The sequence below is a fragment of the Pungitius pungitius genome, chromosome 18 (genome assembly GCF_949316345.1).
Source record: "Pungitius pungitius chromosome 18, fPunPun2.1, whole genome shotgun sequence".
Lineage (NCBI taxonomy): Eukaryota > Metazoa > Chordata > Actinopteri > Perciformes > Gasterosteidae > Pungitius > Pungitius pungitius.
The window spans coordinates 448,027-473,839 of record NC_084917.1 but is presented as its reverse complement, the minus strand read 5'-3'; the positions used below and the strand labels follow the sequence as shown (position 1 = coordinate 473,839).

At 45.2% G+C, this 25,813-nt stretch overlaps 4 protein-coding genes and 1 long non-coding RNA gene across 6 annotated transcripts; 3 read left to right on the top strand and 2 right to left on the bottom strand.

Moving 5' to 3' along the window:
* Positions 1-1,099: 1,099 nt before the first annotated feature.
* On the bottom strand, positions 1,100-3,215 carry LOC119226821 (uncharacterized). The gene is made up of 2 exons (XR_005121283.2): positions 2,464-3,215; positions 1,100-1,981 (listed from the first exon to the last, which is right to left on the bottom strand). It is a non-coding gene; the product is annotated as an uncharacterized LOC119226821 (long non-coding RNA).
* Positions 3,216-5,275: 2,060 nt separating this feature from the next.
* Positions 5,276-15,565, top strand: fer (fer (fps/fes related) tyrosine kinase). 2 transcript variants are annotated; one of them, XM_037485121.2, is made up of 20 exons: positions 5,276-5,557; positions 6,189-6,352; positions 6,477-6,608; positions 6,690-6,863; positions 7,570-7,669; positions 7,867-8,050; positions 8,938-9,075; positions 9,154-9,273; positions 9,494-9,616; positions 9,705-9,906; positions 10,194-10,289; positions 10,493-10,696; positions 10,796-10,918; positions 11,452-11,508; positions 11,649-11,767; positions 12,590-12,684; positions 12,777-12,900; positions 12,978-13,132; positions 13,377-13,499; positions 13,657-15,565. In XM_037485121.2, exons 2-20 carry the CDS (start codon positions 6,284-6,286, stop codon positions 13,791-13,793), a joined length of 2,475 nt encoding a protein of 824 aa, XP_037341018.1. In that variant the 5' UTR covers positions 5,276-5,557; positions 6,189-6,283; the 3' UTR covers positions 13,794-15,565. The 2 variants fall into 2 exon arrangements, with proteins under 2 accessions (XP_037341018.1, XP_037341017.1); XM_037485120.2 differs by having other exon boundaries at positions 10,490-10,696.
* A 230-nt stretch (positions 15,566-15,795) lies between these two features.
* Positions 15,796-18,225, bottom strand: cdc26 (cell division cycle 26 homolog). The gene is made up of 3 exons (XM_037485136.2): positions 18,125-18,225; positions 16,246-16,349; positions 15,796-16,025 (listed from the first exon to the last, which is right to left on the bottom strand). Exons 2-3 carry the CDS (start codon positions 16,324-16,326, stop codon positions 15,822-15,824), a joined length of 285 nt encoding a protein of 94 aa, XP_037341033.1. The 5' UTR covers positions 16,327-16,349; positions 18,125-18,225; the 3' UTR covers positions 15,796-15,821.
* prpf4 (pre-mRNA splicing tri-snRNP complex factor PRPF4) lies at positions 18,215-22,991 on the top strand. The gene is made up of 15 exons (XM_037485123.2): positions 18,215-18,311; positions 18,975-19,191; positions 19,272-19,458; positions 19,936-20,023; positions 20,133-20,212; positions 20,307-20,400; positions 20,480-20,574; positions 20,897-20,955; positions 21,126-21,249; positions 21,342-21,431; positions 21,538-21,660; positions 21,784-21,891; positions 22,321-22,439; positions 22,611-22,717; positions 22,815-22,991. The coding sequence occupies exons 2-15, from the start codon at positions 19,035-19,037 to the stop codon at positions 22,899-22,901; spliced, it is 1,518 nt and encodes a 505-aa protein (XP_037341020.1). The 5' UTR covers positions 18,215-18,311; positions 18,975-19,034; the 3' UTR covers positions 22,902-22,991.
* Positions 22,992-23,336: 345 nt separating this feature from the next.
* On the top strand, positions 23,337-25,387 carry atp6v1g1 (ATPase H+ transporting V1 subunit G1). The gene is made up of 3 exons (XM_037485135.2): positions 23,337-23,534; positions 24,168-24,268; positions 24,630-25,387. Exons 1-3 carry the CDS (start codon positions 23,453-23,455, stop codon positions 24,801-24,803), a joined length of 357 nt encoding a protein of 118 aa, XP_037341032.1. The 5' UTR covers positions 23,337-23,452; the 3' UTR covers positions 24,804-25,387.
* Positions 25,388-25,813: the final 426 nt, after the last annotated feature.

Here is a 25,813-nt window from a genome sequence, read left to right as displayed (position 1 = left end):
TATTATTCCAACAATACAATAAAATGTGTCAATAATGATGCGTCTCATTTTTCTAATACTAAATATACGTTTAAAAGAAACACAAACGGACATTTTAATCATTTACAAAACTCACATTTACAAAAACAAGACTCCAAATATGAAAGATGTCCTTTAAACATGAATGAAATCCTCCAGCTGTAAATCTATAACTGATCAATTTTAACATCACACGTTCATGTCATATTTCACACAGTATTTCAGAACTAATCAATAAGCTGTAACCTGATCAGCCAATAGAAAGTGGAGCTGCCCTCAGGTTTTTATTGGCCGCTGCTGTCGGCCTATCAGATTACAGCTCAGCTGAACTCAGGTTGCCCAGCAACAGAGACACAAAGGGAGAACCTGTTCAAACAGATAATTAATAAAGATTAATTAATTATACGTTTTGTGCTGATAAAGCATTTTTTATTTGAGAAATAAAAGATATCAATTGTGAAACTTTGCTTTTTATTGGTTTCCACGTTTTCTTTCATCTTGTCAAACCTTAAAATCTGCTGAATGTTTTAAATCTTTCTCTCCAGGTGGATTCGTTTTATGGCCCGCCCTACTCGGCCTCTGATTGGCTGAACCATGGGCACCAATCACAACGACAGCGACAAGAGGCCAATCGAAAAAAACAGAAGGATATATCTTCATGTTTTGAGAATAACGCAATTTCTTTATTCATTTGTCATTGTTTGTGTAATTATTTAAAATAAATAATCCGTGAAACATTCAACTTTCATTGACTTTATTTCATATTAACATTTAGATTCCACAAACATCTTTTATATTTTAAAATCTCCTTCATACTAAAATGTTCAACATCATTATGCTAAATAAACACTTTCTGAAAACATGGTGAAAATCTAAATAATTTCCTCTGAAGATGGAAAATGAATAAAGAATACAAAAAAACATTACAAGCTGTCAATGAGTAGAGTTTGTTAGATTTATATTTATGACATCACTAAACTTTATACAGAAACACTTCATTTGACACTTTTCATAACCTTTAGAAAATATCTGATTCATTTCCAAATAAAGAATATTGACTTAAAGTAATCATCAAAACAAAACTGCCAATTTGCTGCCCATCGTTCTCATTTATGTTGACTCATTAAAGAGTAATAATTAATAACCATGACAACATTAATAAAGGTTATTTAATCTTTTCTTTAAATATATCAAAAGCTTTTATTATTTAATATTCTCACATCTATTTTTCTGCATTAACTCTTAATTATATTATTTCTGATGCTGAATCTCATTTTGAGGATCTTCTAAAACTTCTTTCTTCTCTTGAGAGTCAAACAGGAAGTTTAAATATTTTATGGTTTTTGTCATTATGCTAACTTTAGCTTCCTGGAGGATCCTCCGATCAATAAAAGGAGACGAGGAGTCAAGGAGGAGCTCATGGGGAGGAAGCACAGTCGTTTCTGTGTAAACATGGTGTGAAGGGAGGCAACAGGCACGGTCGCCATGGAAACAAGGACTACTGGTTTGCGTTGCCTCTCCTTCTTTACATCCTCGCTGCGAGGAGCTAGGACGCAAGGAGACACGTTAGCATAATGAAAAGCAGGGTTCCAATTCTCCTGCCGCCATGACATCACTTCCTCCTGCTGTGACATCACTTCCTCCTCCTGCAGCGGTAGCAGCAGGCGGGGCACCTCCCCTGCCCCTCGTCCTCGCCACTGGCCTCCTTCACCACGTACGGGGGGGAGGAGGAGCTCGACGCGGCGTACGGGTTACGGTCGTTGCTGCTCAGAGCCCCCGGATTGGCTATCACCGTGGAGACGTCATCAGACAGGCGGAGCTTAGCCCGGGGTATGGTCACCTGACCATACGGGTTGTCGGGGGAGACGTTGATGTTAGAGGACATTGCGATGAGTCGCGGGAGGGCGGGGCTAAAGAGGTCCAATCAACCAATCAGAAACCTTTCCAATTGGGCGAGAGAATTCTAAAAAGGAGAGAAAACAATTAATTATGATACCTATATATTATATGCAAACAAAAAACACTTTACTTTTTTATATGATTTGATGGATTAATTTTCTCAAGTTAACATTACTTTAACTTTTATTTACCCTGTTTACTTGAGTGAACTTTTTCACTTTACACCCTATTCCTTTTAAGGAATTCATTTCATACTTTATATTACTGCAAGAGTTGGAAATGGCTGTAAACTTTAGCTCTGTTTCCTGTGAATCTCTACCTTCATTTAATCAACTCGTTTAGACTTTTATTGTGAAAATATAGTTGCTAATCTGAACGATGCTAACATGCTAACAACGCTACAGGCTGGTGTTTGACTCCGTAGAAGAAGAACCCGTGAACAGTCGGCTGGCTGCTCGAGGTACAAATACCTCCAAACGTCCGCGTAGTACTCACCGAGTACTAAAGTTACTGAAGTAAACTTCTGAGGATTAACAAGTACTTCACCTGATTCACCTGGAGAGCTCTTCTTCTTCGGTCTTTAGAGGAAACATCAACTTCTTCTTCTCCTGTTTTATCCCGTTTTCTCTTCTTCTTCTCCTGTTTTACCCCGTTTTCTCTTCTTCTTCTGTTTAATGCTGTTTTCTCTTCTTCTTCTCCTGTTTTATCCCGTTTTCTCTTCTTCTTCTCCTGTTTTACCCCGTTTTCTCTTCTTCTTCTGTTTAATGCTGTTTTCTCTTCTTCTTCTCCTGTTTTACCCCGTTCTCTCTTCTTCTTCTGTTTAATGCTGTTTTCTCTTCTTCTTCTCCTGTTTTAGCCCGTGTTCTCTCTTCTGAGGAGGAGGAGGAGGTGAAATAAACAGCTGAGGTGTAAATCTGTCTCCCTCTCTGTCTTTCCTGTCCCACGCCTCGCCCTAACCTGTCCTACCTGGCGACACCCCCCCACGCGCGCGCACACACACGCGCACTATAGTGCATTCTTTGTTTGTATTGTTCAACTATTTCCATTCTCTTTTGTTGTGGAATAATAATTTGAAATATTCAATGATGTTTTAGTCAATCGGATTTTGATGTTTCTTCGTGTTTAGAACAAAACACATTTTCTAATCCTTATTTTGTTTTTGTTAGAGCGGTTTATTAATGATGATGTTGAATTTGTTTTCCCTTTATTATTCTAAGATATTTGTCGTGTCTTTGGGGAGATGATTAGTCTGAAGAGTTTAAGGAAACATTTAAATAAATCCAAGGCATGTTTGGTAAGAAGTGCTGTCAGCAGTCCTTCATCAACCGGTTAGACAGAAACTCTCCTTTCATTCTTCTGGCACCAAGCCCCGCCCACTCCCTGCGTCATCCAGGGGTTTGTTTCACAGAAACACCTGAGGAGCCGTGGTTGGAATATGTTTGGCAGGTGATAGGATGAACCATCTGTCAATCAGCCTTTCATGGAAGCCCGTCATGAGAAGAGAGAAACCTTTGTGGTCTGATAAAACTGATGCTAATGTAGCATCTAAGCTAACCTCTTCAGGAACACGCAGTTGCATCTCGATGTCGTCATGATGAACGCACACGCATAAGCCACGCCCCCAGTGCTCCTCACAGGAAAGCTAGAGACAAGTAAATCCACAAAGGATTGGGTGCCTTCTATCACGTGGTGTTTCTCCATAGTCCCGCCCCCTTTAGGAGAGTCTATTGACTCCAATAGAATGAGTGAACATGAACTCAGATTCTTTAGCTCCTCAGTCACCAAAGTAAACAATAGACATTTCTTATGAGCCACAGATCTTCTGAAGATTATGACTCTCACATGTCACAAATCAGCCGAAAGATTAACGTGTTTCAGACCTTTCTCAGTCTCAGAAACATGTGAAATCGCTCTCGCTCCTTACAATATGTGAAGCTAAGTAGCTAATGTTAGCAACACACTTTCTGTGAGAGGGCATATATGGAGGCAAACCCAGGTCAAAAGTTATGTTCATTTGAAAAACAAATGTTTGGTCTTAATCATTGAAAAATGCAACGTAGCAATGTATTCAGAATAAAAATAAGTGGAAAGGTCCGAAAGTGAAAAAAAGATCTGAAACACCAACCAAAAAATATAATACAGCTAATATCCAAAATACAAGTGATGAATGAAATCAAATATTTAATTGTTTATTGTCCACTTGTTCTTTATTTGGAATACATTGTTGTATTTTTCAAATGTTCAAGACCAAAACTTTCAGGTTCACATTTGCCTGCTTTATGGTCTATTAGAGACCTGTCAATCAGCATGTAGCTCCGCCCTAAAGCGTCCCCTGCTTTATGGTCTGTTTGACTCTAAATGGACCTTCATTCACTAAATGAACATCATCAGGAATCAGGAAACATTTATTGTCATCATATGTCAGACATACAAGGAATTTGACTTGGTGGTTGGTGATGACAGCAGACGCTACGATAATAAACAGACAACGTAGTGCAGGAATAAGATAAAACCATAATAGAATAAAATGCTATGGTTAGTAATCTAAAGCTATGGGTTAGTTAAGTTTAAAAAGAAATAAGAATACAAATAAAGTGATAAATATATAAATACGAGTGAAAGTGACAAGTGAATGTACATGGGAGTCAGAGTCAGTCAGGGGGGGCCCGGCTCTGTTGATGAGCCCGACTGCCGAAGGGAAGAAACTGTTAGTGTGGCGGGAGGTCTTAGTCCTGATGGACCTCAGCCTCCTGCCGGATGGAAGGGGCACAAACAGTTCATGTCCAGGGTGGGAGGGGTCAGCTACAATCTTTCTGGCCCGCTTCAGAGTCCTGGAGAGATGGGAGGTTGCAGCCAATCACCCTCTCTGCCTCACCTGGTGTATTAAAGAAGACTTTAAACTAGAGACTGAGACCATAAACTCATGTTTACAATGTTTACTGAGGGAATAAATCAAGAGAGAAGTAGAGTCATTTCCTCATAGACGTCTATGTGAGCAGAGGAGTCGCCCCCTGCTGGTCACTACACAGAAGTAGAGTCATTTCCTCATAGACGTATATGGGAGCAGAGGAGTCGCCCCCTGCTGGTCACTACACAGAATACAGCTTGAACACGTGATGCTTTGACTTTACCTGGTTGAATCTACTTTAGGTCACATGGGGGAAATGTTTAGAGGGAAGTTATGATTTTGATGTTATAGGCCTACATTGGTTTTTTAAAAGAAAAATGGAATGTATGACTTTCACTAAGAAATAATGACTTGCCATCTGAACTGATGGCCTGGCCTTCAAATGTAAAATGGTAATTAAATAAATAAAACAAAGCCCCCCCCCCTCCTCGTTGTCCGTTTCCCCCGGAAGCCCCTCCCTGTTAGCCCCCATAGCTGTAGCCGGACCACCGGAGGAGCGACCGGGCGTAAGACACGGAGAAGCGGAGGGAATGCGCCGGTGGGACGGCAGAGCAGCGCGGTGACCGGACAGCGAGTCAGCCGCCGAACACCCCGCGTCACCGGGCCTGAGCGGCCGGAAGCGTAGAAGAAGAAGAAGAAGGAGAGAAAACAGCGAGCGCTGCTCCGCCTGCTCCCGTCATCTTGTTCTCTGTTTACCGGGGCAACGAGCGCACCTACACGGACCCAAACACCGTGAGTTCGCTTGTGTGCGCTTTGTACGTGTTTGTTTGCGTATTTGTGTACTTGTTTGTCTTTCTGAGGTTAACGGTCCGTTAGCTTCGGTGTTCCGATGGAAACTTCAGAGTTAGCATGCTAGCTTCATTTTCCCATTGGTTCCTATGAGGAGCAGCGGCTAGCGTTAGCCTAGCTTCGGGCTCTCACCAGGCTCTGATCAAATTTAAACATTTTGAGAAGTTGGCAAAATTTAAAAGCGTTTTTATGTGGTTTAGAGTTAAAGGGGCTTCACGAAAAGCGAGGAAATGCGTTTGAGAAGAGCTGTGGAAGTTTGGAGTAAAGGTGGAGGATGTTTTGAAAGTGACAGGAGACTTTGATGGGATCAGATTCTCTATCATTTGCAAACATGGAGGATATTTGAAGGGATGGAACAATCTAAGAAGTGATTTTATGCTCAATGAAAGCGTCTGTTTAGGACTTTAAAGGGTTAGAAATGTTTATGGTTTGGAGAGTTTCTTTGGATCGGACTTTGACATTTGTCAGTGATTCAAGAAGCTTTCTGATCCTTCAACGTGGTAGAAGTACTACACAATACTACAGGTGTATGTACATTAATTATATTCTAATCATCTTTATTCTCTCTCTCCAGACAACCATGCAATCGATACCTGCTCGCCATTAGAGAGAGAGGGTGAAAGTGTGTGTGTGTGTGTGTGTGTGAGAGAGAGCTGGGTTTGATCCGAGATGGGGTTCGGTCGGGATCTGAGGAATTCCCACGAGGGATTATTGAAGCTGCAGGATTGGGAGTTAAAGGTACTCTATTCTCTACCTGTTCAGGCTTCTGTGTTCTACCTGCTCAGTCATTCTGTCAGGTGTCTCGAGGTGTACCTGTGTAATACCTGCTCAGGTGTCTTGAGGTGTACCTGTGTGTCTGTAGCTGCTGGAGACAGTGAAGCGCTTCATGACGCTGCGAGTGAAGAGCGACAAAGAATACGCGGCTCTGCTGCTCAGCATGACTCAACAGAGCGAGAAACCGGAAGCAGCCGACTACGTCAGCACCGTGAGCAAGGTGAGGATCACCGGTCTGTCCACCTGTCTACCTGTCTGTCCGCCTGTCTGTCTCTCAGTCCTGTCTCTCTCTCCCCCCCAGTCCTGGTCCCAGGTGGTCCGGCAGACCGAGGCTCTGGGTCGGGTCATGAGGACTCACGCGGATGATCTGAACTCAGGTCCTCTTCACCGATTGGCCACGTTGATCCGAGACAAGCAGCAGGTGAAGAAGAGCTACCAGAGTCTTCATCAGCAGCTGGAGAGCCACACCCACAAGGTGTGTGTCCCTGTGTGTGTGTGTGTGTTCCTGTAGCTGTGTCCCCATGTCGCTAGGCTGCATCCTTAAGGACGCTAGGCTGCATCAGTAAGGACGCTAGGCTGCATCCTTAAGGACGCATTAGTTGACAGCATACGTCACTTCCTCTGCAACTCGTCTGTCTCGAGGGACGCAGCCCCCCAGGAGACAATGTGGAGGACACATCGTGCTTTATCCTTTGCGGGCGAGCATATCCCAGAATGCAGTGCGGGCCAACAGATTTCATTTATTCAGCTTATATATAATAACTTATTTAAATTAAGAAACGTATCTTCCTAAATTAAATGAAATGTGAAGTTTATCTTCTTTAAGTGTACTTTATGCGTGTTTCGGGTTTTAAGGCACTTATTGTTAAGCTCAGCAGGTTGCTAGGCAACGGGAGCAGCGGCAGTAAAGCTGATGGCGCAGGCAGGAAGTCCCTCCGTAGGACAGACCGTCCCATGTCAGAGACCAGAAGGCAGCCTCCATCCTTCGTAGACCTTCAGACCTTCGTCCCGCAAAGGTCCGATGTGTCCTCCACATTGTCTCCTGGGGGGCTGCGTCCCGCGACGCGTTCGGAGGCGCCGGCGGAACGAATGCGTCCTGAAGGATGCACCCATGAGACACAGATACACCTAGTGTGTCCCTGTGTGTGTCCGTGTGTCCTGATGGTGGCTTGTGTTGCTAGGTAACGAGGACGGACCTTGACAAGCTGAAGGTGGCGTATCGTCAGCTGAGCCGTGACGCTAACAACGCTAAAGAGAAGTACCGAGAGGCGCTGATGAAAGGTTTCATTTCATTCTTTCTATAAACATTCCGCTCTGATCTCCTCAGTGACACTATGACATCATGTCAGGGTCATCTGAGACCAGCAGTCATGTGACCACTCTGACTATGAGGGAACATCAGGTGATCAGGAAGGAAGTAACTGGACCCTTCAATGGTGTCATTCAAGAATCGCTGACGGCCTCTCGTCCAATCACAGGCCGGGAGGCGGAGCGCGCCCGCGAGCGCTACGACAAAGCGACGGCGAAGCTCCACAACCTCCACAACCAGTACGTGCTGGCGGTGTGCGGCGCCCGCACGCAGCAGGAGGAGCACCGGCGCCACGCCGCCCCGGCGCTGCTGGACGCCCTGCAGAGGATGCAGGAGGACATGACGCTCGCACTGTGAGTCACATGACCTTCTGTCACGCTTGTGAGGTGTGAGGAGCGTGTGTGACGTGTGTGTGTGTGTGTGTGTGTGTGTGTGACGTGTGTGTGTGTGTGTGTGTGTGTGTGTGTGTGTGTGTGTGACGTGTGTGTGTGTGTGTGTGTGACGCGTGTGTGTGTGTGTGACGTGTGTGACGCGTGTGTGACGCGCGTGTGTGTGTGTGACGTGTGTGTGTGTGTGTGTGACGTGTGTGTGTGTGTGTGTGTGTGACGTGTGTGACGCGTGTGTGACGTGTGTGTGTGTGTGTGTGTGTGACGCGTGTGTGACGTGTGTGTGTGTGTGACGCGTGTGTGACGCGTGTGTGTGTGTGTGTGTGTGTGTGTGTGACGCGTGTGTGTGTGTGTGACGCGCGCGTGTGTGTGTGTGTGACGCGTGTGTGTGTGTGTGTGTGACGCGTGTGTGACGTGACGTGTGTGTGTGACGCGTGTGTGACGCGTGTGTGTGTGTGTGTGTGTGTGTGTGTGTGTGTGACGCGTGTGTGTGTGTGTGTGTGACGCGTGTGTGACGTGTGTGTGTGTGTGACGTGTGTGTGTGTGTGTGTGTGACGCGTGTGTGTGTGTGTGTGTGTGTGTGTGTGTGTGTGTGTGTGTGTGTGACGCGTGTGTGTGTGTGTGTGTGACGCGTGTGTGACGTGTGTGTGTGTGTGACGTGTGTGTGTGACGCGTGTGTGTGTGTGTGTGTGTGTGTGTGTGTGTGTGTGACGCGTGTGTGTGTGTGTGTGTGACGCGTGTGTGACGTGTGTGTGTGTGTGACGTGTGTGTGTGTGTGTGTGTGACGCGTGTGTGTGTGTGTGTGTGTGTGTGTGTGTGTGTGTGTGTGTGTGTGTGTGTGTGTGTGTGTGCAGTAAGAGCATCCTGGAGGAGTACTGTGAGATCAGCAGCCTGCTGACGGAGGAGATCGTCACGGCTCATCAGGAGATCTCGGCGGCGGTGGAGCAGATCGACCCGCTGGCCGAGTACCAGCACTTCATCGACGCCTACCGGTCAGAGGGGGGGTCGTGGTCGCCATGGTAACGGGGTCTGTGTGTGTGCTGCCGTGGTAACAGTGCCCCCCCCCTCAGGTCTCCGGAGACTCAGGAGGCGAGCGTGGAGTTTGACGCCTCTCTATTGGACGAGACGGACAACCTGCCGGCCAATGAGATCCTCTGGAACACGCTGACAGCCGACAGCCTGCAAGTCATGTGAGCTCCTTCAAAATAAAACACTCTTTCCGTAGGAACGGTGGAAATTTCGGAGTAATTTAACTACATTTACCTTGTAACATTAGCATCATTCAAACCCATTTGTGCTCTGTAGAAGCTTCTCGTTTGTGATCCAACCCTCAGCAGATGATGCTGACATGTGACCATCCAGCCTCGCCTTTCCCTCGTTTCGATCACCTCCACCTCCCTGTCCCCGCAGGTTGTCCTCGGCGTCGGAGGAGCTGTCCCTCACTCAGCAGAGCCTGAGTACCAAGGAGGCGATGGCCAACGACCTCCACTCCAAGATCCAGACGAGTCAGCAAAGCGCCGAGAGGAAGAGCGAGTGAGTCTGAGGAGGCGGAGCTTGTCTCCCTCTGTCTGTCTCTCCCTCTCTCTGTCTCTCTCTCTAACTGTCTGTCTCCCGCCCTCAGCTGTGTCCTGCTGCTCAGTCAGAAACTCTCTGTCCTCGAGCTTCATCACGCCGTCCAATCGCTGCGCGGCTCAGAGGCCCGCCTCGCCTCCCAGAAGGCCTTGCTGGACGCCAAGATGGCCGACGCTGCTACCTCCCCGCCCCCGCCGCCTCCCCCCCCCGCCCTGCCGTACGAGGACGACGCCCGCTCAGTCGGCTCCGCTGTAAATATTTACTGATTGTTGATGATTATTTAAAACCATCAGCGTGTAAATAGTTTCCTTTCTTCATCGTCATTGATGATGACGTCGCTGATGGTTTGTTGCCTCTGGTCCCACCATGTGATATCGTGGACAACCATCAGTGCTAGCGTTAGCAGCTAACAGCTAACCGACGGAGGTCCACTTCAGTTACATTATGACGTCATCGTGATGCGTTCTCTTGTGAGATGTAGTTTGGGGGATGAAATATAATAGAATAGAATATAATAAAAATATTCTGTGTGTTTCAGGACAAAAAGGAGAAGAGCTCTCGGTTCGACACTCTGCGTCACTCTCTGGCCGGAATGATCCGTTCTCCTAAAGTCCTGCTGGGCTCCTCCTCCTCGGTGAGTTCATCACATCATAAGGAGTCCAAATGTATGTTCTTTTTTTTTCTCTTGAGATACATTGAGTAACTTTTAAAATGCTTGTTTCCTCGATGGAGTTTGGATGAAGCGGTGCTATGCTAAGCTAACATTGTAGCGCGCGCATTTGTCGATAAAGATCATTTGAAGTGACGTCCTCCCCCCCCCCCCCCCCCCCGCAGCAGTTCTTTGATGTGATCCCCACGTCGGAGCGCCCCCTGGCGGAGCAGGAGTGGTACCACGGCGCCATCCCCCGCACCGAGGCCCAGGAGTTGCTACGGCAACAGGGAGACTTCCTGGTGAGGGAGAGTCACGGTAAACCGGGCGAGTACGTCCTGTCGGTGTTTTCTGACGAGCAGAGGCGACACTTCATCATCCAGTACGCCGACGTGAGTTCAAACGCACGTTAAGACGAAATCATGCGACAGTAAACAGGCTCCCACATTAACACCCCCCCCCCCCCCCCCCCCCCCGTCTCTCTCTGGTAGAGTCAGTACCGCTTCGAGGGGACCGGCTTCTCTACGATTCCTCAGCTCATCGAGCATCACTTCTCCACCAAACAGGTCATCACCAAGAAGTCTGGAGTCGTGCTGCTCAACCCCGTCGTCAAGGCAACCACTTCTTTTCTTACATATGTACACACTTAGCTTCATGTCACTTTGTATGGATATTTACATATACTTCATATATTCAAAATTGAATTTGACCCACTGAGCGGGAAAATAAATAAATGAACATCTGTAGTAATAATTATTAATAGTAATGAAACCAGAAACGTAATTATTTGGGTTTATTGACGACAAAACATGAATAAATACACAAAATAAGAAGTGGGGCGATGGTGGTCATGGAGTAGTGTGATGCGCTGGGGGCCGCAAGGTTGGTGGTTCGAATCCCGGCTGCCCCATGTGCCATGTTGAAGTGTCCCTGAGCAAGACACCTGACCCCAAACTGCTCCCCAGGCAAAATGTAACGCATGAGTTATGATGTAATGTGAGTCTTTGGATAAAAGCGTCTGCTAAATGACATGTGATGTAATGATCATCAAAGCATAGCACGTGTGCAAAGGTACTTTTACATAGTAAGTACACGCATGTCTAGTATACATGTGTGTACTTACACGTGTGCTTGGTTGCTTCTGCAGGATAAGAAATGGATCCTGAACCACGAGGACGTGGTGCTGGGGGAGCTGCTGGGGAAGGTGACCTCACTTCCTGTTTCCTGTCTCCTAATCCACTTGGCTAAAGTTCTGTGATGCTTTTTTTATTCCCTTTGTGACCTTTTGCTCTTGCTGCTTTTCCCATCATTTCCCATCATGCTCTGCTGACTGCCGGTTGCCAGGGTAACTTTGGCGAGGTGTTCATAGGAACGTTGCAGCGCGACAAAACGCCGGTGGCTGTGAAGACGTGTAAAGAAGATTTACCTCCAGAGCTGAAGATCAGGTTCCTGTCGGAGGCCAGGTGGGCAAATCAATACATCAATGCATCAATCTATCATCAATACATCAATCAATACCATAAGTACATCTATCATCAATATATCCATCAATCAATGCCACTTAAAGCAGCGCTATGCTAAGCTAGCTGCTATGCTAAGCTACCAGGAAGAGTCGCTATTTCATCATCTGGTGGAATTCTGCCTCAAAGATGATCACGTGTGTAGTTTTGTGTTTAAAACAAACATTATTTAAGCAATAAGGTACAAGAGGCTGTACTTTATTATTATTATTACCGTATTGCTTTTATAACACGGTTACCAGTGACATTATAAATATTAATAGTCCCCTACGTTCATGTAAACAGCATCGTGTTCCTCACCCTCTCATTCACTCACATCATGACGTCACCTTAATGTCTGTTTACGTTGCCTCAAAATGATCATTTGGGTTTGTTTGTTTTTTTCCTGCGATCGTCACAGAGCTAAAAGCTAAAATGTCGGTTACACAAAATCTAACGTGTTACTTTGAGTGCAGTGATGTGAACAACAGCTACTGTACGTTATCAATGAATAATGACTCTCAACCAATCAGAACCCTGGATCTCATCTCCCTGTGTTATAATAACAATTAAACTGTCTAAAATACCTGCTTTCTAAAGTGATTACAAATTTAGAAGAAAAACAACACTGTTACAACATGAATCTCCATTAATGAATTTCAAAATGTGCGATTAATTAATTTTAAGAAATCTATTGACAGCCCTAATATACATATATATGAATGTGTATTTATGATTGTGTGCTCTGATTGGTCCGTGATGTCTCCTGCTCTGTGATTGGCTCAGGATCCTGAAGCAGTACGACCACCCGAACATCGTGAAGCTGATTGGCGTGTGCACGCAGAGACAGCCGATCTACATCGTCATGGAGCTGGTTCCTGGTGGGCGGGGCTTAGTGACGCTTCGGTGCCTTTCTGCTTCTCTCCCAGTGTGTTTTTATTGGTCGATTTTTAACGCCGTGACCTTCCCCCAGGTGGAGACTTCCTGTCCTTTCTGAGGAAGAAGAAGGACGAGTTGAAGACCAAGCAGCTGGTTCGCTTCTCCGTGGACGCTGCCGCCGGCATGGCGTACCTGGAGAGCAAGAACTGCATCCACAGGTGAGTCTACCTGCTGCAGAGGGTCTCTTCCTGCTGCAGAGGCTCACTCACCTGTCTGTCCCTCTGTCCTCTGGCAGGGACCTGGCAGCGAGGAACTGTCTGGTGGGAGACGGCAGCGTGTTGAAGATCAGTGACTTTGGGATGAGTCGTCAGGAGGACGACGGCATTTATTCCTCATCGGGACTCAAACAGATTCCCATCAAGTGGACGGCTCCGGAGGCGCTGAACTACGGTAACACACACGCACACACACGCGCACGCACGCACACACACACACACACACACACACACACCACACATTCCTTGTTGCTGGAAAGAATCAAATCAACGATGAATAGATTGAAGCTTTATTCATTACATTTGGTCTCCTGCCCTGTGATTGGTCGCTGATGTCTCCTGCCCTGTGATTGGTCGCTGATGTCTCCTGCCCTGTGATTGGTCGCTGATGTCTCCTGCCCTGTGATTGGCTGCTGCAGGTCGTTACAGCTCTGATAGCGACGTGTGGAGTTATGGGATCCTGCTATGGGAGACTTTCAGTCTGGGGGTGTGTCCTTATCCTGGGATGACCAATCAGCAAGCTCGAGAGCAGGTGGAGAAAGGTAAACGTTCAGTCACTTAATTCACTGTTAGAAATCAATCTACCATCTTATAGATGAATAATTATATTATTATTATTATAATAGTGAAAGGGTTTATGTATTTATGCGTCGTCTTGTCTTCTGATGTGTGACATGTTTCTGCCCTGCCGGTTGCTAGGTTACAGAATGTCCTGTCCTCAGCGTTGCCCTGACGACGTGTACAAGGTGATGCAGCGCTGTTGGCAGTACAATCCTGACGAGCGACCCAAGTTCTCTGATCTGCAGCGAGACCTCGCCGCCATCAAGAAGAAGTGATGACATCATCAAAGAACCTCGCCATCATCAAGAAGTGGTGACCTCTTCAAACGACCACGCAGCCATCCAGAAGCGACGCCATCATCACTCAACCACAAGCGATGACATCGTCACAGCCTCAATGCCATACAGAAGTGATGACATCACACAACCGTGCTGCCATGAAGAACAGGTGATGACATCAACGTGTCCGCACAAAATAAGAGTTAATGATTGTTTGGAGATGGGCGTGGTCACTACAGGGGCGTGGTCAATACATGGGCGTGGTCACTACAGGGGCGTCCACAGACGTATACAAACCCAGAAATGAAACAATTAGCTGCTGACGTTTGAGCTCATTTAACTTCCGGGACACACTACAAACGGGTCGGAATGACGTTAGCATGGATGTAGCTAGCTATGTTAGCATCTATAAACCTATTACGAATTGTCATTTGAGCAAAACGTTTTTAAAAACCCTGTTGGTTAAAGAGGATGTCAGATGCTGACATCAAGCTTGGTGGAATGGAGCTAACAGCTTAGCATGTACTGTAGCAACGGGTTGTTAGCATGTTAGCACATTGTTAGCATGGTGCAACATGTTCAGTTACATTTTCACACTGTGTGCATCAGCAGATTTTCAGAAAAGAAAACACAATTTGGAAGAGCTGCACAAAGTCCTAAACTACATTTGATTAGCATGCTAGCAGTAATGCTAGCTATGCTGCCAGGCTCAGTCACATGACCCTCAGGTGATGATGTTCCCTGAGGTCTCATCCTCTTACCTTCTTGTCTTCCGGAGAAAAACAACAACTTCAAATCAAACCGCTTCAATAAATTAAGACGAAACAAAGAGGAAGTGAAATTACTAAATAAAACGGATAAAAGGGGCTTTTTGTCTATCAATCTCACATCAACTAATCTATTGTTTTATTTTGGGGCAACGGCTTGGACTGTTTCCACTGCTGAGGAAAAATCAGCTTTTAACACTAATAACTTTGTTTTTTAGTTTTTATTTATTATGTTTTTATGATTTTAACAACTCTCAGATTCTCTGACGGCTGAAATGTCAGAAACAAACAAGCTGACATGAATCCAGTGTTTCAACAACAAAAGGGGGGGGGGGGGTCCACTGGGGCACGCATACAAGGACCTATATGTGCACATATCAGGGGGGAACTGCAGTGTGGTGATTATTTTTAAAAATTTTTACTCCAGACTTTTTCAGGGGGGGGGGGGCACCCCTGGTTTAATGGTGGGAGAAACACTGGAATCTGAGGAATAACTGACCTTTATTTACTGACCACGCCCACACTGACCAATGTTTTTTTTTTTTTTTTACCAATCAGACTCCAACATTTTTTCAGTTGTCAACAAAATATTTGTTTTTGTTTCTAAACCAAAGTAAACATTTGGCTGATGGCTTCCGTTTCCTAAACAATTCATAGAAACAAATATATAATTCTATATATAAAATCCTCTGCACTTACTGGGTTTGTTTCCTGGTTGTCATGGAAACTGAAATGTTGAAAAATGTAATATAAATCGAAAAGACTTATTTCTGTAATTGATGGGGAGTCTGGATTGGTCAGAATAACTTCTTGGACTACGGGGGGGCGGGGCTTAAACGTTAGTGATGTCAGAGCTCCGCCTACTGTTAATGTAAATAAGTTTGAGCTGTTTTTGGTTTTTCTTTGAATTTTTACCGTGTTCAAACACTAACCATCTGTATGTCTTTCTTTATAAAAAAAATATAGCATTTATTATGAAAATAAAACAAATCTTACAAACGAGCTTTCTAGTTTCATTTGTATAATTTATGTATGTAATGTTTTTAATATTGACTTCTTTTCTAATTAAAATCTTTCACAATTAGAATATAATTCTTATTTTAATTATCAAGTACGAATATACATGAATGATATAAGTATACGTTATATTTTATGTATATTAAATATAATAATTAGTGTCACTATTAACTCGATTGATCAGAATCAGACGTTTACAAAACCAGTGACAACGATTCGGATGATGCATTTGTTTAATTTATTAAAACTGTAAACTCCCAAATAAGGTGGGCAGCGTGGCCGGTTTGGGGTGGGGCTTGTAACCTATTCGCTCGTTTATAAGCTCCGCCCTCGAAGCAGCTGTCGAGGAAGATGTTGAGGCCCCGCCCCCGATGATGTCAACACTGAGAGAAGCCCCGCCCGCTCCTCCTCCTGACTCCGCCTCCTCACGTTGACGCTTCCTGGTCTGTAATGAAAGGTTTCAGCTGGAAATTAAAAACTAAATTAAACCCTTTGACAATCAAATCAATTATTGGGATCAGTCCGTCCTCTCGTTACTAGATGAAGTTAATACCAAGAGTTTTGACATATAGATATTGATTGATATCGGCGGTACTCATTGATGTTGGGGGTCTTGGTTGACACTGATAATATTGATTATTCGGGTCTACAGTATGGATTTAAACCTCAAGCTCTTTCTTGACGCTCTCAAACTCTTCGGTGTCGTCGATCTTCAGCTCCAGACGAGTCGGTTTCCTCCTCAACATCTTCTGCTTTTACTCAGAGGAACCTTCACGGACATACAAAAGAGATCATTGAAAGAATGTATGGCCGTTAAAAATGAGCTGATACATCATGCTCAATGATATATAGCCGCTGCTGCTTTGGTAACTACGGTGGCCGAGAAGGTTCAGACAAATACAAAAGCAACAACACAACCGCAAACGCCACAACACAACACGAACGCCGCAACACGAAAATACAAAAGCCACATCACAACCGCAAATGCCACAACGCAACACGAACGCCGCAACGCAACGCGAAAGCGAAAACGGAAGTAGCTGCCCACGGGAGCGAGCGTATTTTGGAGGAACGGAGCTGGAGGATGCCAGATCGTTTAAGAAGTAAGTGAAACATGATTCCTTACTTTAACTGTAGCCGCAAGGAATCATGTTTCACTTACTTCTTCAACGATCTGGCATCCTCCAGCTCCGGTGTTACGTGCCGACTGGTTTTTGAACCTACTGGTTTGGCTACGCGTGCGTGTTTGTTTTGCCCCGACAGAGGCAGATGTTGTCTGCCTCGGTCACCTGATCCGTCACACAGTCGCAAACATATTTCTGAAAATGTTCAAAATGCATCTTATATCCAATGCAGCGGTTATGATTGTATAAGTGAGCACTACATCACTGCTACGTATAAAGAAATAAATAAAAGAACATACGTTTATTAAAAGATCGCCACAACCTGGATTCGAACTCGCAGTCGAGCAAAATAGCAAAACTTTATAAGACGGCGGCGCTACGCCGTCGGCCAACCGAGCTGTCAAATGCCGCTACTGATTTCACTACCTATCATGAAATTGCAAATCGTCAGTGGCAAGAACATCTTTTGGTTCAGGGTGAGCCAAGACAACTGGTTTTTGGTGGCGTAGCGTGAAATACATAGTTCTGTCAGGTTTTCTAGCACATTGCCCAAGTAGGATTACTCTCTTAATAACATCTAAACGCGTAGCCAAACCAGTAGGTTCAAAAACCAGTAGGCACGTAACAACGGAGCTGGAGGATGCCAGATCGTTTAAGAAGTAAGTGAAACATGATTCCTTACTTTAACTGTAGCCGCAAGGAATCATGTTTCACTTACTTCTTCAACGATCTGCCATCCTCCAGCTCCGTTCCTCCAAAATACGCTCGCTCCCGTGGGCAGCTACTTCCGTTTTCGCTTTCGTGTTGCGTTGTGGCATTTGCGGTTGTGATGTGGCTTTTGTATTTTCGTGTTGCGGCGTTCGTGTTGTGTTGTGGCATTTGCGGTTGTGTTGTTGCTTTTGTATTTGTCTGAACCTTCTCGGCCACCGTAGGTAACCGATCAATCAGGATCAATAATGTTCGGAGACTTGAACGCAGGTCAGAGAAGTGAAATTATTCCCAATTTTTTAAAAAACACGTCTGGATTATTTTCTTATTGTCACATCGAGGGTGCATTTAATGTTACAGATATTTGTAGATAAATAATAGCGCCTGATACCGTTAGATAGCTGCTGTGCAACCAGGTGACCTGCAGGTGAGCGATCACCTTCCCCTGGATTCACAGGAAGTTAAACAACAGCTGTGATGGGAGACGTTACGGTACCGGGAGACGTTACGGTACCGCAAAGAGCAACGCTACCGGGAGACGTTACGGTACCGGGAGACGTCGCGGTAGCAGGACACTGATGGTAAACACAAGCCCAGCTAACCAGCTACGGTCTCTTCGAACTTTTAAAAACATTTCATATAACCGGAAACAGACTAAGTTGCTCGCTCACGGTCACACTTCAGCAGGTGTAACAAACATGCGTAGAGTTACCTGACAGGTGTGTTGTTAAAAAGATGTTCTTGAGGTTCTCCCTCCTTTCGTATCTGCAAGCTGCAGCTTTGTCACCCGGAAGAACTACCTTTGACCCCAGCAGCAGATCGCTTCTGGGGTCAAAGGTAGTTACGTGTTTACATCCGGGTCACTTTGCTCGGAGACTCCGCCGCTTCGTTTCTCTTAGGTAAGATTTTCTTTAAATAAAAACGTTAATTCGTCTTTATAAATGTAATGATTTTACAGCTGTAAATCGAACGAAGCCCCCTTGGACTCGGGCCTAGCTCACGTTATGCGTGACGCACCCCTTTTACTTCTTTCTGGGAGTGCTAATGCTAATGCTAATGCTAACATCAGCCGTGCGAACCGCGTTGTGCTTTTTCTCTTTAACCCCTTTGACTGATTTTAGACTTTTCCAACCGCTCGTTGTTCAGAAGTTTAATCTCTGATTTATTCACTCATCGAGTGAGGAATGAATACGGATGATAGAAACACCAACTATCACAGATGACAACTTATTAACTTTGAGGAGAACTAAGGAGCAGATTATCTGCAAACGTTTTATTGGAGTAATTTAATAAATAAGTAATGTAAATAAATGAACAAATGTTTCATTAATCTGTTTTCGATGTATGAACTAAACTTATTTTACAATAACGACGTCATTATTTAATTTTTCAACCTCCTAAATTACCTGTGAAGCACTGAATGAAATACCTTCTTTCCAAGTAAATCTGTCCGTTTCAGGGTCTATTCTTGAAAATGTTAGTTTTTATAAATAATGTCATATACAGAAACCTTCTTTGAATGACTTATTGTATCGTTGTATTGATGAATATTATTTTCTCAGGTCTTCCTGGTGTAGTTCTCTCAGCAGCCTCTAGGGGAGCAGAAGAAGAAGTGAATCAAGATGTCAGACGAGGAGGACTCGGCTCCGGCCTCCAAGCGGACTCGCGTCTACTACGGGAGTCTGGAGGAGAAGGAGCGGGAGCGCCTCAGCTCCGAGGGGAGGAGCGGCGATGGCGTGAAGGCCGGGATCAAGGCGGGAAACATCAACATCTCGTCAGGTGCGTCCCACCCTCCTAACCCACGGCTTGCAGTGCGTGTGCCGTGTGAGTGACACCTTGTTTCCCATGATGCCGTGCAGGAGAGACCCTGGAGATGGAGGAGCGCGTCAGCGAGAGGCAGCAGGACGCGCTCGCCGCCTTCGAGCAGCGGCGCCGCGCCCGTCAGATCACCGTGTCCACAGACGACGCTGAGGTGAAGGCCGGCCTGCGGGCGCTGGGGGAGCCAATCACGTTGTTCGGAGAGGGACCAGCTGACCGGCGCGAGAGGTGACGATTAATCATCAAATAGTTACCAAATATTAATTGTGAAAGCTGCTTCGGCTCTTTAAAATGATCCGTTGCGATGACATCACATCAGAGCTGTGACCTCATCAGCAGCAGCTCGCAGAGGACGAATAAAAAGAGAAACAGATCTCAGTAACAATTAGAGCTGATCACAGATCAGTTATTACCCATTAAATGTATTTAACAGTGATAATGGGAAACTTTGTTAAATACAAATCTTCACAATAAGAAACAAATCCATAATGACATGAAACATGTCATTGTGGATTTTTAAGGCTAAAATTTGTCAAAATATAAAAATAGTTTACAGGAAATATCTTGTCTTCATGGCGTTAAATAGTTTTATTTACAATAATCAAGATTTATTCATTTATTTGTAAAGAAACAAAAATGAACGACGATTCATTTCATCAGAAACCTGAAGTTTGTTTGTTTGTTTGTTTGTTTGTTTGTGATCAGACTTCGAAGCGTTTTGTCTGTCGTTGGTCCGGATGCTCTGAAGAAATCCAGAAGGGACGAAGACAGAGCCAAGAGATCCCAGGACGAGGTACAAACAAACACACACACACACCAGATTAAAAGAAATAAAGGAAATAAAGAGGTCAAATATAAACTATTGTTTAATAACTTAAAATGTTCTTTCTGACCAATCACAGTGCCAGCAGACGTGGTACCACGAAGGCTCCGCCTACCTGAAGGATGCTCGCCTCTGGTTGGCAAAATACTCTCTGCCAAAGTGAGTCAGCGACCAATCAGAGACAACGGATCAGAGTGTGTTAATGTGTGATGAATGAGGACTCTGATTGGTCCTCCTGTGATTGGTTCGGCAGAGCGATGAAGCGTCTGGAGGCTGCACGCGCTCACAAGGAAGTTGCCGAGGCAACGAGGGCGATCCGGCAACAGGAGCAGCAGAACGGTCTGCGGGTAAGAGTTCATCTACGTGAATATCACACGTCATTCATGTCACGGCACGACGTCGAAATGTCAACTTCTTCTTCTACAGAATCTGAACAACTTCTGCAGTCAGATCGGTGATGATCGGCCAATCAGCTTCTGCCACTTCAGCCCCGACTCGAAGATGCTCGCCACCGGCTCCTGGTGACAAGCCCCGCCCCCTTTAGCCATGACAATACATTATTACATTACATGTCATTTAGCCGACACTATTAAGTGACTTAAAATAAGTGTATTTCTACTTATTGTAACATACAAACTCAGAACAAGAAACAATTGAATCAAATGTATAAGCCAACTATTAGTTCTAGATCAGATCCATTATGAGTCCAGTTTAAGGTCTACAGTGTGTTGGTGTTTAGTCTGAAGATGTGAAGGCTCTCTGTGGTCCTGATGTCGTCACAGAGCTCCTTCCACCATCTAGGAGCAGGAATCATGCTAATGCTAACATGCTAACTCCACACAGGAGTGGCCTCTGTAAGCTGTGGTCCGTCCCCGACTGCAGCCTGATTCGTACACTGAGAGGTGGGTGGAGCTTCGCGTTTATCTATAATTAGCATTCATTATTTTGTGTTTTTGTTTATCAACATTTATTTTTTAGTATGTAAGCAATTCCAGGCAATTCGGTCCATTTAAATGCCCTAACTCAGACCACACCCCCTCTCTCTGTGACCGTGCCTTCTGATTGGTTGAAGGACACAGCTCCCACGTCGGCTCGGTCGTCTTCCGCCCGGAGGCCGGAGTCTCCATCGACCAATCAGACGTCAGCTTGGCCTCTTGTGCCGCCGACGGTTCTGTGAAGCTGTGGAACCTAGAGAGGTAGGAGGGAGGAGGCGAGGAGGCAGGAGGCGAGGAACTGCACGCTGCTCTTCACACGCTCATTCTTGCCTGTCTCTCCCTGGTTGCCACAGCGATGAGCCGGTGGCTGACATTGAGGGTCACAGCGACCGCGTGTCCCGGGTGTCCTGGCATCCCTCCGGCAGGTTCCTGGGAACCACCAGGTAAACCATCACCTGTGCTGTACTTCTGTGTACTACTAGTACACACAGTACTTGTACAGCGGTCTGTGTTCGTGTGCACTAGTACTCACACACCTGTCTGTCTCAGCTATGATAACTCGTGGCGTCTGTGGGATCTGGAGGTGCAGGAGGAGATCCTCCATCAGGAAGGTCACAGCAAAGGAGTCCACGACCTCCACTTCCACCCCGACGGGTCCCTGGCTGCTACTGGGTAAAGTACCCACTCTACACGCTACTGCTACACACCGTGTTTCCCTGGTAACCAAGCTGTCACGATGCCAAACAACTGACTTGAAATGTGTTGCCCCGCCCCTCTCTGCTCTCATCCAATCAGTGGCCTGGATGCCTTTGGTAGGGTGTGGGACCTTCGGACCGGACGCTGCATCGTTTTCCTGGAAGGACACCTGAGGGAGATTTACAGCGTTCACTTCTCGCCCAACGGGTCAGCCAATCAGAGATGAGCATGTTAGACACACAGCCAATCAGAGATGAGCATGTTAGACACACAGCCAATCAGAGATGAGCATGTTAAACACACAGCCAATCAGAGATGAGCATGTTAGACACACAGCCAATCAGAGATGAGCATGTTAAACACACAGCCAATCAGAGATGAGCATGTTAAACACACAGCCAATCAGAGATGAGCATGTTAGACACACAGCCAATCAGAGATCAGCATGTTAGACACACAGCCAATCAGAGATGAGCATGTTAAACACAGCGCAATTAAATCAAACAAGCATTATTAAGAATATATTAAAATATTTGATGCAAAATGCTATTTGTTTTATTAATAATTGTGTTTTCTGGTGAGAAATGTAAATGTATTTTGTCATATTTCTGAGTAGTTTTGTTTCTTTGTTCTCAGGCATCACCTGGCTACAGGAAGTGGTGATAACACCTGTAAGGTTTGGGAGCTGAGAAACAGGAAGTGTTTGTACACAGTTCCCGCCCACCAGAACCTGGTGTCGGCTGTTCGCTTCCAACGTAAACACTTTATATTGTATTAATTTGTCCATTTCGTTCTGTACTATTTTTGTTTTGTATATTTATATATTTTTGTAAATTTCAATTAATTTAATATAATTGTATTGATTTGTATTTCATTTAATGCATTTGATTTCAGTGTCTTTGACCTCACTTCCTGTTTGTGTGCAGCCACAGACGGTCACTTCCTGCTGACGGGAGCTTACGACAACACGGCAAAGGTGTGGAGTCACCCGGGCTGGACGCCGCTGAAGACGCTCGCCGGCCACGAGGGGAAGGTACGTATGCTCCTCACCGATTGGTCTGTTCAGAGGCTGTGGCTCATTGGAGGAGACGCATTGCTACGTTAACGCGTTACAAACGTTTCTCCTCCAGGTGATGGCCGTCGACGTGTCACCTGACGGGAAGCTGATCGCCACCAGCTCCTACGACAGAACCTTCAAGCTGTGGCTGTCTGAGTGATGTCATCATGAGGAGGGTTTTGGGGTTTATGAAACAATATCGTTGCCAATGTTTGTGTGTTTCCTTTTTGTAATAAATAGCAGTTTGGAATGATGTCTCTTTTTTTAAATAAGGTAGAGATTATGAACACTTATAATATATGTATTCCAGACCAAAGATGGGAGGATAGATATCTAAATAAAACAGAACTTTGGAAGATATAACATTAAATCATTATAAATGTATATGATTGAAGTATTAAATTACACTGATGGGGGGGGCAGCAGCCCCAATATTAAATTGACACATTAAAGCATCATAATCTATATGACATTCTTTTTAATGTAGCACTATTTCTACACTTTTACAACTAATATTATTGACCAGTATTCCGCATTAATCTCCGAAGCAGCAGGCGGCGCTAAACCGACAAACGTCTGCGTGGAGGGTGATCACGTGAGCGGCCGCAACGTGACGCGCACATCAGCTGACTGACGGTCCTCGGCTGAAAGAAGCGCAGTCCTCCGTCGACCTTCACTCGGCTTCTTTTCCCGCAGGTTCCGCAGCGCGACATGGCGAGTCAGTCCCAGGGCATCCAGCAGCTGCTGCAGGCCGAGAAGAGAGCGGCCGAGAAGGTGACCGAGGCCCGCAAGCGTGAGTACCGACGGGCCGCCTGCCGCAATGGCGGCGGGAGGGGGGCTGGAGGGGGGGCGGGGGGCTTACCGTCAGCTCGTCCGTTCGACACGGACGGTACCGGCGATGTCAAATCAAACTCTCACACCTGCGCGTGTGATTAACGAGACGCGCGAGGAGCAGAAGAAGAAAGCAATGACGTCACCGGGGAGCAGACCAGTGGGGGGGGGGGGGGGGCGACCGAACCCAATGTAGAAACATGAGGATTTGGAGCTTCTTCGCTTCTCTTTTTGCTTTTGAAGGAGCTCGATGGAACCCGGAGGCGCCTCCACATTCACGCACTTCCGCTTTTTAAACCGGCGGCCGTTCAGCTGTAATCGAACCGTAGAGGGAATATTGACCTTTGAGCAACTGAATTAATGACTGTGAATAACCAAACATGCATCACTGGAAGTCACTAGAATGTGGTGCGATAGATAAATAGATGTAGTTCTTTATTCATCTCTGAGTCAGCCGCGCAGCATCATGGGATCTGGTGTCCAGTCATGTGATCTCCAGTCATGTGATCTCCAGTCATGTGATCATGGAATCAGATCACATAATAATCCATATTAACAGCTTGTATCATACTATTTGAATGTTTTTTGTGTTCAGGGAAGAATCGGCGTCTGAAGCAGGCGAAGGAAGAAGCTCAGGCTGAGATCGAACAATACCGACTTCAGAGGGAGAAAGAGTTCAAGACCAAAGAGGCCGCTGTACGCTACTGCAGTACTACGAGTACTCCTAGAGTGACATGCTAGTACATCCTAGTACGACATGCTAGTACATCCTAGTACATCCACATGCTGTAACGGCTTAAACCTGCATATGACCCGTCCATATTTCTTATTCTAACATTTTATAAATAAGAATTATAAATTGTGCTGCAACCTTTTTTTAAACATATTGGTATATAACAATGATTAAATATGTACTATATTATATACATATGTTCTATCGCTACCATATATTGTTCTGGAATGATCGATTTTCTCTTAATTTGACTTATTAAAAAAGAACCCATATGCTTTCTTTGTTTTCAATATTCAATTTAGCAGATTTGTTTCATCCCCTCAGGCCCTCGGTTCCCACGGCAACAGCGCAGTGGAGGTGGACCGCGACACGGTGGAGCGGATGGCTCACATCCAGGCTAGTTACCGCGGTAACCGGGAGGCGGTGCTGGGCGAGTTACTGCGCCGCGTCTGCGACATCCACCCGGAGTTCCACGCCAACTACCGCGTGGCGGGCTGAGGGGCGGAGTCACAATTCCAGACAGGGCGGGGCCAACAGGAGACATGAACGTTGGCAACATGAGCAAAATTAGCTTCAGTCTCAACCAAAAGCTCCAAGTAATTTATGTGATTTTCTTTTTTGTGACCCAAAACTAATTATTCCAATTAATCCAAACATAAAAACGTTTATTTTTAATATTGGAAGTTCATCTCCTGCTGATTTCCTGCTCTGAGGGAAGACCTTTACAAAATGTAAATGTTGTTACTGTGTTGATGTTTACAAAATATTTATGTATGTTTCTTTAAATCGCTCCCAAATCAAAATAGAAGTCTTCCATCACTTTCTGTGTGAGGTTTAAGGATAAAATCAGACAAAGTAAAATACAATCTAAATGGAATCCGATTTGTTCAGTTGATTGGCTGTTTCCCTCCGTTGTTTTCACGACACAATAAAATGGAAAGGCTTTTATTTTGAAACTTGTTCATTTTGATTTTTTGGTTGTGTCCTTTGTGTGACCATTCAACTTCTTGTTCTGATGACTTCCTGTTGATGTTTGTGAAGTGATGACAAAATAAACTGAGTGTTCATTGGTGGAAACTGAACTGCTCTTTGATTGGCTGAAATGTTCCTGGTCTTTTGAAGAGGTTCCTTTGGGAGGCCTGTTTATCCCGGTCTGCCTTCCCCTCTTTAGTCCACTTCCTCCGTTCAAAGGGTTCTGCTCCACACGTCAGAATCACTTCAGATAAAGTTCAATGAAATACAAATTAGAATGTTACTTGTAGAAAGTAAGATTGAGACAGAATGGAAACAAAAAGAAATGTAATGTGTCACTTGCTAAATTAAACACAATAGCCATAAGAACTTAAATAGAAAAAGCAAAATACATGGGTAAAATATGAAGTGTGTAAGAAATGAAGCTAAAAAGAAATGAATATGAATGAACACTAAAGTAATATTAAGCATGGCATGAGGTTATTATTAAATTAATATAGAAAATACACTTTTTTCAAAACAAAGATGTTAAAGTG